General features: G+C 55.6%; 1 protein-coding gene across 1 annotated transcript; it reads left to right on the forward strand.

Annotated features, from left to right (window-relative positions):
- The first annotated feature begins 1164 nt into the window (after nucleotides 1-1164).
- Nucleotides 1165-2036, forward strand: LOC127594530 (uncharacterized). The gene is given in 5 exon segments (XM_052056381.1): nucleotides 1165-1189; nucleotides 1192-1239; nucleotides 1242-1508; nucleotides 1511-1819; nucleotides 1822-2036. Coding segments are annotated over 5 exon segments (864 nt in total).
- The last annotated feature ends 8709 nt before the right edge of the window (nucleotides 2037-10745 follow it).

Below are 10745 nucleotides of genomic sequence, written 5' to 3' on the forward strand. Positions count from 1 at the left end.
CCTGAACATCACGAAACCCTTCGTTTTGGAAGTAAAAGGCTCCTCTCTCATCTAAGATCTCACCTTCTTGGGGTTACTGGTGATCGGGAATCTAGTGCTGGCCTGGTACCTTGAGTAAACCTGCAACCGAGGCAGAAGAATGCTGTTTTTTCTCGAGGGAAGTAAGGTCAGGACCCTCGCAGGTTCGAGGATGGAGGGGTCAGTGCTGAGCTACTGTCAAAAGTGTACCATCGAGGTGCTCCGATTCAGTCAGGCGCTCTACGGCCTGACACTAGAAATCCCGCCCGACCAGATAGTCGGCCTGCTCGGACACAATGGGGCAGGCAAGTCCACTTTCCTCAAGATCGTCTCAGGCTGCATGAGCCCTACAGAGGGCGCCTGCTACGTGCTCGGCAAGAATGTTGACTCCTAGTCGCTGCAGGTGCGGCAGATGGTCAGCAACGTCCCCCAATTCGACACCCTGTGGCCGGAACTAACTGCCTAGGAGCATGTCAACTTCTACTCCAAAGTGAAGGGACTCGCACCATCGCCCAGCCTGCTCAGAGCAGTGCAGCTGGAGGACAGAGCTGGCGACCAGACTCAGACCTTTTCGGGCGGGATGAAGCGGAGGCTGACCTTGGCCCTGGCTACAATAGGGGATCCGCGGCTCGTGCTGCTAGACGAGCCCAGCAGCGGAATGGACCCCTCTGCGAAGCGGGCAGTGTGGGAGGTGATCAGGAGCATGCGCCCGGGCCGCAGCATCATTCACACCACGCACTTAATGGACGAGGCGGAGTACCTATGCGAGCGCATCATCGTGCTCAGGGACGGGCGAGTCGTGGCCGATGGCAGTCCAGTGTCACTGCGACACTCTCTCAAAGTGGGATATAAAATTGTCCTGCGGTTCAAGCAGTACTCCGATCTCGATCGGTTTGTCACTGAGACGAAGATGGCTGAAGCAGGACTGGCTAGACAGCAGGAGCAGTTGGAATTGACCTGCCGGGAGGACGAGCTCGAGCGCTGGGCGGGGCTGATCGAGGGCGAGTGGGGGGACGCGATTGCAGAGTGGAGTGTGAAGGACGAAGGCTCGATGGAGGACATATTCCTCAACCTCGGAGATCCACAGGCTCACAAATCCCGGGCATAAGATGAGCTTTTTAATCTGGGAGTGTGATTAAGTGATTAATGCTGCCGAAGATTGGGTGGATCGGGACGGAGTCATGGGCAAGTCCATGTGCTCTCACCTCATGGCAGCCGGGTATCCATGACCGTCTTCAACAGGACCAAGGCCAAGGCCGAAGAGCTGCTGGCCAAGGGCGCAGCTTGGAAGGAGCCAGTTGAGCTGGCCAAGGACTGTGACGTCGTGTTCCTGATGCTAGGGTATCCGAAAGATGTCGAAAATATGGTACTTGGGACAGATGGGATCCTCAGTCGCATGAAATCTGGCAGCTTGCTGGTCGACCACACGACGTCGACCCCCGACCTGGCCATCAGGATTGCCGAGGTGGCTGCCAGCAAGGGCGTGATGTCGGTGACGCCCCTGTCTCAGGCGGTGACGTGGGGGCCAGAGAGGCGAGACTGACAATAATGTGCGGGGGTGGTAAGGAGGCCTTTGACCAGGCAGCTGAACTGATGCAAAAGTACGGGAAATCGATCCAGCTCACCGGCGGGCCTGGCAAAGGACAGCACACGAAGTGCACAAACCAGATCATCCTGGCTGGCAACATGATCGGCATGGTCGAGGGGCTGATGTACGCCCACAAGCAAGGCCTGGACCCGCACCAGATCATTGAGATCATCAAGGCAGGAGCCGCTGGCTCCTTCTCGCTGGGAGTGCTGGGCCTCGCATCCTGAATAGAGACTTCTAGCCTGGGTTCTACATCGAGCACTACGTCAAGGACTTGGAAATCTGCCTGGCGGAGGCCAGCCGGGCGAACCTCTGCCTGCCCAACCTGGCGCTGGTGCGGCAGTTTTACTCCTCGCTGCAGGCGCAGGGCCAAGGCCAGAAAGGCACGCAGGCCTTGATGAAGGTGCTCGAACAGCTCAACAATCATTAAGTGAAATGATCACTCATGATTTCGTACTCTGCATCGCCTTAGATACTCTGAAATCTGCTTGTTGATCTAGTCGTTCTTCCTGTGCAGGTCCGACTCCGTCCTGAGCTGCTTCGGGGCTCTGACTGGCGTGGCTCTGCTCTGGCCCTCTTCTTTCGGGCTGCTCGTGGCCACGGACTCGCTGAGGTGGATCATGCAGTTTGAGCCGGCCCTGGTTGTGATTTCGCACATCGACTTCTACTTTTGAATTATGGGACTCTTGCTGTTAATTTTGGGCCGAGGGCTTGCGAGATACATTTTGGCCTTTCGGCCCACCAGCTTTATGTCGTGTTTCTGCCTGATCGGGAGCAAGAAGGACATGGACATGCTTATCTTTTGGGAGAGGGTGGGCTTGAAGAGTTGTTGCACCAGGCATAAAAGCGATCAGTTAAATTCCTATAAACTTAAAAATTAGTGCTATTTTATTAGCAAATTTACTAGTCCCTGGGTTTGCAATTTGCAGGCTAAGCTGGTCACACCGACAGCTAGGGCCTTCCCCAATCTAACAACGACGGTAGTTTGATTCTCGATTAGGGCCTGCTCGAAGTGGCTTGTGTGCAGGTTGCCCATAAACTATATTTTTTTAAGCAGTCGGTCTTCAAATTGCTCGAGGTGGATCGCCTGCCTTCTGATCTTTTCCAGCAGGTAGTTGGTGTTTTTGCACGGCCGATTGACCAGTTCGTAGAGAAGGTAAAAGAGGTTCCTTCTGCGGATGGACAGCTCGAAAATTTATCGTTTTTCAGTGCTCATGATGTGGGGACAGGGTTCCAGGATAGCATTCTACATTAAATGTTATGATCGGATATTAAGCCAGGCAATAATCATTTATTGGTTATCGGGTTCCTGGATGTTCTTTGCTGATTAATATACCATGAGCATATCCAAGGCGCACACCAAGCTGCCCCCGATTTCGCAGCACCGCCCCAAATAGGACAGCAAGGAGGGCGAGCAGCCCAAGAAACGGAAATTTGATCTTCGCAGCAAGTACATGATCTTCCTCAAGGTGTCAATCTTACAAACAATTTCCAGACCAACGAGAATGAGGGCTGGACCTTTTCGGCCTACGTCGGACCTGGCAACAACAACTTCGTGATCAAGAGCGCAATCCGCAGGAGGGGGTGGTGGCGCCTCGAGGAGGAGGTCGGCAGCAGCACCAACCTGGTTTGGACCCAGCGCCTCGATCCGTTCCACGCCACCATGAAAGCTGCCAAGGTCAGTCACTTTTCACACAGTGAGCTGTTTTTATAGGAAATCACTCCAACTGATACTGACGAAGTACTCTTCTAGAGCAGGAGGCAGCTTGTGCCAGTCCGGGACTATTTGGAGGAGCCCAGAGAGGGTAACCGCGCCTTGCTGGCCAGGCTGATGAACAGCCAGGACCTGGGCTTCCTGGACAAAACTGGGTACAGCTACCCCATCCTCGAGCGGCTGCAGAGGCAGGACCTGACCCGCTCAGCCTGCTTCGTTTCCGCGGCCGTGCACAACCACTTCCAGGATATCAGCCAACTTTCATCGAAGAAATACCTGTTTAGGAACTTGAAGGCGTATCTCGAGAGGGAGGGGATCGACCCGCAGGAGTACATCCCGCACTCCTATCACATAATGGGCAGGATGTTGCCCTGCGAGCTGGACCGGATGCGGGAGTGGGCCTGCCGCCTCGACCGAAAGGTGGCCGGCTGGATCGTCAAGCCAGGCGAGGACACCAACCGGGGCATCGGCATTTCCCTGGCAGAAAGCATGGTCGAGGTCGAGACAATCATCCGGAAGGACCTCATGGAATAGCGCAGACATACCTACATAATCCAGGAGTATCTGGTGCCTTTCCTCTACTATCACCGCAAGTTCGACATCAGGGCATTCCTGCTTATCACTTCCTCCAGCGGGGAATCAAAGGCTACTGGTACAAGGAAGGCTATATCCGCACCTGCGCGAAGAGTTTTCCATGCGCAACCTTGACAAGGCCGTGCACCTGACGAACGACGCGGTTCAGAAGCGGCTCGAGGGCTACGGCAAGTTCGAGGCGGCCAACAAAATCAGCTGGGACGTCCGCAGGACTGCACACGGGTTCTCTTTCTACCGGCAGGTCTACCCAATAATGAAAGTCGTAGCCAAGCTGTGCATTGAAGCCACCTATAAGAAGCTGGACCCGCTCAGGAGAGATTTCGGGTTCGAACTGCTGGGACTGGACTTTTTGTTGGACGAGACCTTCAAGGTGTGGCTGCTGGAGGTCAACACGAACCCGTGTCTGGAAACGCCCTGCATGCTGCTGAATCGGATCGTGCCGCAGGTGATCGAAAACACGTTCCGGATTGCGGTGGACCCTCACTTCCCGCCGCCTTGTAGCAGAGTATCGGAGATCCCGGACGGCCTGTTCGACAAAAATCGATACTAACTCATTTTTGATGAGTTGTCAATCTGATAAAATATTATTATAAGCTGGAAGAATATTATAATATTTCATCAACCACGATTTTTATGAATTTTCTTTACCCGCCTCTTAGACTTTGACTTCTTTGATGTGGAATCTAGTTTGGAGTTGACTATTCTAGACCCGGACCCGGACCCGGACCCGGACCCGGACCCGGAACCGGAACCGGAACCGGACCTGGACCTGGATCTGGACCTGGACCTGGACCTGGATCTGGTGGATAATCCTAGAGTAATCTTTGAGAAAGAATCTGACAAATCGGTAGCGGGGGTGTCAGACCCCTCTTAACAGTAGTCACTGAACTCGACGATAGGGGCTCTCTGCTGATCTAAAGAGACCTCAGGCCAGATGATGTCACATTACATCACTATTATAATGTATCTTCAGATCAGGCCTACACCCTAATGCGGGATTACACAATCATGCTTTAGAGCAGACGGCCAGCACGGCTTCGAAGCCGTAGGGAGACCCGCTCATAAGCTGCTCATTGAACTTTTGTTTGTATAGGCTGCATATTTCCTTCCTCTGTCCCTCCGGAAATGTCTCCAAAAAGCCACGGGTGTCACTCGCCTCAAGGTAGGCGACCGCGTCAGCCAGATCGGTAAAGCAGTAAGGAGTGAACTGCTTCCAGACGTGTCCCACTTTGAATCCATGCTTTTATAAGAACGAGCACAGCTTGTTCTAGTCGTTAAGGAAATACGGCGAGTTTTTTTAGAGGGCGGGCTAATTCCTAGCTCTTTGAGAGTTCGTTACATCACTGAAAAATAGCGGCATCTCTCGGGGTCGCCCCAAACCGAGCAAGCGAAAGTACAGCCGGGCCTCAGCACCCGGTTAACTTCTCGCACCAGCTGGTCAGGGTTGCCTGTGTGTATCAAAACTTGATTGGCGATGACCAAATCGAACATCCCATCCGGATACTTCATGGCCTCCCCATCACACTCCTCGACGCTTATCCTGGCCTACTCAGGACAGTCCCTGGCTAACCTGAGACTGGAATGCCGGACCATTTCTGAGCTGATGTCGGTTGCGACATATCTTTCCGCACGACCCAGAAAGCGCAGAATGGATGGCAGATGAGACAGGCCTCCGCAGCCGATCTCAAGCGTGCATTGCGAATCCCTCTGGCGGGCCACCCGGGCAAGCGAGGGGTAAAAGCTCTGGGGAGTTTCATCGATGGTGAGGTAGTAGGAAGCAAAACTATCCCACTTTTGCTTTACCTGAGTATTTTGCATGCCAATAAAATTAATGGATGAGGGGAGTTAAAGCGACCTGGACATCAATCCGATCGTGCACGAGTCGGCCCAGAATCTATCGACCCGGTTCAGCGACGTCTACGAAGACGACAGGCTCAAGACCCGCAGGAAGTATCAACCCAAGGCGCCAAGTCGTTAAACTGCCAGATAACCTTAGAAGTACTTGGGGAGGCAGCCTCGCTTGCCCACCGACTTTGATCCCCGAGCGACTGCCCTTGAAGGGGAGCGCAGGAAGCATACCTTTCAAGACGAAGAGGCAGGCGGCAGGGGAGTGCTGAGCCTGCAGGGCGAGATCATTAGCCTCAAGAAGCAGAATGTGCAGCTCGAAGAAGACAACCTGAGGTTCAAGGTCATCGTGAAGTAGCTGAACTGCAAATTAAATTCAGGGACAAAGGATTCGCCTGCCAACTACCGCCGGCTGGAAAAGCAGATCGAGATGTTCGAAAAGAAGATCGAGCAGGACGAGGTGTTCAGATAGCTGCAGGCAGTAAACGCTGAGCTCAAGAAGGCAAGGCAGGAGAACCTTGACCTCAGGGAACTGATCGAGAGGGAGAAAGAAGGCCTCCCTGCACAAAGGCCCGACCAGAGAGAAAGAGTCAGGAGGTAGTCGCAGGGGAGACCCGCCGAAGAGCATGCTCATCTCTGCCAGGTGATAGAGGAGCTGAGGGGCAAGCTCAAGCACGAGATCGACTAGAACCGCAAGTCGAAAGCAGAGATCGTCGGTCTCAAGGAATAGAAACTAAAGTTGTTAAAGGCCCTCAAGAATGCTTAGCCCGCGGAGCCTGCGAAGGAGAAGAAGGGCGAGAGCGACATCAGCGAGCTGAGCGAGTCGGCGCAGGAGAGCCAGCTCGAGTCCCCCATAAAGCGCGGCCGGAGGGCGCAGGACTTCGTGGAGGAGCTTTCCTAGATCCGGAATATGAACAAGTAGCTGCACAGCCAGATCCAGAACTGCCGCAGAAGGTGATACGTCATTTGATCGACTCGGCCAGCTTCTGCTTGATGCGAGGGTCGCCCGCCTCGAACACGAAGGAGTAGAAGATCTCGGTCTCGCGCACGAAGGGGTCGAGCACCTCGGGAATGTCCTGGACCAGGTAGCTCTCCCGGCCCTCGAGGCGCAGTATGTTAAAGAGGCATTTCTCGAGGTGCTTGTGCATCTCAAGGCACTGGTTGTAGTAGTCGTGGGTCTGCGCCTACCGGATGTTGGAGAGCGCCAGCATCTAGCTGGCCGAGCTCTGGGTCAGCATCAGCTTGCCCTTTTCGCGCAGGAACTCAATGATTTCCAGCATGGACTGGCTCTTGGCCTAGCCGGGAGGGCCCAGCAGCCCGATCTTGATGATGAACTCGTGCTTGCGGCGGCAGCACCGGAACAGGAACACCTTGAGCGCCCACACGCCGAAGACGGACCCCAGAATGGTGTACTTCATAATTAATATCCGGCTGGACTTCCGGTTATGAAAACAGTCTATTAATTAAAATTAGATGAGTGGGGTCGAGGGCAGCGACTTACAGCAGAGCTGCGAAAGGGCCCAGAACATCCTGTCCAACTTTAGGCACCACTTCCAGAACACCCTGCAGGCCCAAACCGACCTGGAGGTCCGGCCCCTCAAGGCCGTTTCCGGATGCCGGAACTTCATGAACCTGCTGCTCGTGATCTGCGAGACAGTGCAAAATACGGTGTCCAGGGGGTCGCGGGAGCCTGCAGCCGCCCTGGTGCTGGAGTTTGCCGCCTGCAGCAGGATGCTTGTTTTCGAAAGTGCCAAGATTATTTTGCGAATTAAAAACCAACTCGCCGTCGAGAGGGAGGGCCGGTCGGTCGACCGCGCTCAGTACCAGGAGATGGTCGACCGTCGCCGCATATTACAGTAGGCCGAGCAGGAGAAGTTCCACGAGGAGCAGGAGAACAGGCTGGCCGACCAGTACCTCGATCAGCTGAACGCCTTTCTCGCCTAGAAAGAGGTGGCCGATCTCACCTCCAGCGAGGCCTGCCGCGAGCTCTAGGAAAGCGAGAAGGCATTGACAGACCTGTCTTAACGAACCGGGCTAATGGTTTCCAGGCTGGAAAGCAAAGAGCTGTAGAGCGCTTTGAAGAAGTCACAGAAAACCTCGCGCCATATTGCAGAGCACATGAAGCTGATAGCCAAGCTGGTCAAAAAGGCGGAGGAAAGATACGAGCACAAGAAGACGGTGAGCCGGGGCACTCAAGTGTAGACCCCGCAGTCCCGGAAGCACAGGATGGACTACCAGAAGTCCAAGAAAGAGGGGTACTTCGAGGCAACAGCCAAGTACAAGCAACTGCTCAAGGCAAAAGACGACACCATCAAGCAGCTATCGGCCAAGCTGCATGGCGAGTCCATGTAGCCATCCAGGGACCTGGACAGGGGCATCGAGCTAGTGGAGCTGCCCAAAAGAGTGTTCTAGAACAACGGCCAGTCTGCAAGGTTGAGGGACGTCAGTCCGCGCCAGACCAACCAACTGCAGCCCTAGGACGAGTACAAAGAATGTACGAAATAGCAGTTCAAGGAATCTTTGTTTAAGAGGGACAAGAAAAACAAAAACAAATATAGTCAGATCGCCCGCCTCAAGCAGAAGGGAATTGCTCCTGCCCACGCCAGAGATGCGCCTTCTCGGAAGTAAGAAAAGCATTAATCAGAGGAAAAGCAGAGACCAAGATTCGAATTGCTCAGATCAACCGGAACGATACCGGGAAAAGAGCACAGGCGGCAGAAACCAGCGACCTCCGTGTCTCAAGTTCAGCTGCCCTCGCCAAAACCCGAGTCGAGGGCTAAAATGCCAATGAGCATCAGCAAGCTTGACTTGCCCTTGGAATGCGGCATGGAAGTCTATAGGAGGGTGAGGGTGGGCCCTTCAGAGAGGGCTCGTTCCCAGAGCCTGAAGAGACCGTTCCGGTTCAGCAACAAGGTACTGTCCTCGGTGTAGAGCCTGGGCAGGCACCGGTCTGAGAAAGGGAAGTAGGACCTGAAGAGCTGCAAGTCCTTCTTCAATTTCATCGACTGTTACCTCAAGGCCATGCCGGATGTCGCTGCCGCATGCGACCTGTGATCAAGTAATAATGTTTTAGTCGCTATGTCGGGGCAGTGCTGCCATCTCCACCTCCATCGGCCCCTGTCCTTCCTGCCCTTCCTGGCCTTCCTACTCAGAGGAGAGCGACCTCCGCTCGTCCCAGCGCTGCTGCTGCTTTGGAGAGCCGAGCAGCAGCAGTCCCGCCAAGCACAGCAGCAGCAGCCCTACCACTACCAGCTTGACCACCACGAACAACCTGAACCGGCCTTCCACCTCCACGTAGTAGTGCGAGTCAGCTGTGTAGAGCAGATTGGACATCTGTATCGTCAAGCTGAGGCGAGAGCTGTCCGTGCGGATCTTGATCTCGGGGTGGGGGTGGACCTGCAGGAGGGTGGGGAGAGGGGTGGTGATGAGCACCGTGTCGGAGAGCAGGCTGAAGGCTGGGCCAGCCGTGGTGAGCACCTGCCGAGGTTGGCAACTGGTATCCTCCAGGAGGAACAGTTGCAGAATGGAGGTCTGGTTGGGTCCCCTGAGGCTGCATGGGGCCAGCATCACGTTCCCCGAGAACTGGACGTTGCCAGTCGAGCGGCACTCGAAGTATTTGAGCAAGACCCGTTGCACCCGGACGACGGGGCCGACCTCGACCAGTAGGTAGTAGGAGGTCGTGGTGAGGATGAGCAGGGCGGAGTCGGCAGTCCGGTTGAGCACCTTCACGTAGAGGGGCTGCTGCAGGGTGCTGATATTGGCCTGGCTGAAAAGCAGGCTCAGACTGACCGAGTGGTTGGCCACGAGCAGAGTGCTGTGGTGGGTTTGAACCTGCCCTCCGAGAAGGAAGAGGTCCAGCACCTCTGTGCTGATCGAGGCCAAAGTGAAGTTCTCCCCCGCGCTCAGTTCGTACTGCTTTTCGATCAGCGAGCTGTTGCCCGACACCAGCACCAGGCAGTCGTCCAGCACGTTGATCTGTGCTGCCAGCCCGCAGAGGAACAGCGTCCGCTCGTTCGAGTGCTTCAGCTACTGGCTGCTGAGGACGATCATGCCCGCCTCGGGGGTGAGAGCGGTCTGGAAGGAATGGATGTACTGCGGCAGGGAGAACGACTGCGCAGAGGCCGTTAGGCCGACTGTTACAGTCACCACGAAGGAGGCCTTGCTGACCGACTTCATCTGGCTGTTCAGGTAGTCGCAGCGTATCAGGAAGGAAGCCGCGGTCGTGTTGCCCGCGAAAGACCCTGCCCTGCAATTGTAGTAGAGGCCGGGAGAGAGACCCAGCGAGGTCCAGCTGAACCAGTGTATTGAGCTGAAGTTCAGCAGCGCCATGTACTTGAGAGTGATGCCCAGCCGCATCGAATTCGCGAAGCAGGCCGTCGGGAACACAATGCTGTTCAGGAACAGAAAGGGCCCGTGGGCGGTCAGGTCCAGGCTTGAACCTAGCTGCTTGATAGGCTCGAAGAAGGTCCTTAGCACCAGCTCGGTGTGGGAGCCGGGGTCCGACAGCCCCAGCTGGGCCTGGTAGCTGGCGACGGGGCCAGCGATGTCCTGCAGGCGGAGGGGGATGACGGCCTGCCTGCTGCGCACAGAAGGGCCGAGAGTGAGGCGGGCGTTCGGGGGTGAGACGATGTAGCTGCTGCTCAGGTTGAAGAAGATGTCCTGGGTGGTAAAGTAATTAAAGTAGTAGCCGGAGTAGGTCGCCAGTGAGATGTTCTCGTTGAGCTGGGTCTGGACCTGCCCCTGCTCCTGCGTCACTGTGATCGAGGGGCTGTCGCTGTACAGCAGCACGTTGTTCAGCCCCTCGAATTGGTGCACCAGGATTATCCGCCCCTCCTGCTCGTCCAGCAGGAAGGGGCCGTTGCCCTAGATCGTCACCCGCATCACTGACACAGTCTCGTAGGCAGGGTCCACTAACAGGAACCCCCGCTGCAGGCCGTCGGGGTAGACCACCTCCAACAGGGCCACCCGGCCGACCCCCCCGGCCAG

Source organism: Hippocampus zosterae, unplaced genomic scaffold, assembly GCF_025434085.1.
Source record: "Hippocampus zosterae strain Florida unplaced genomic scaffold, ASM2543408v3 HiC_scaffold_192, whole genome shotgun sequence".
NCBI classification, from domain to species: Eukaryota; Metazoa; Chordata; class Actinopteri; order Syngnathiformes; family Syngnathidae; genus Hippocampus; species Hippocampus zosterae.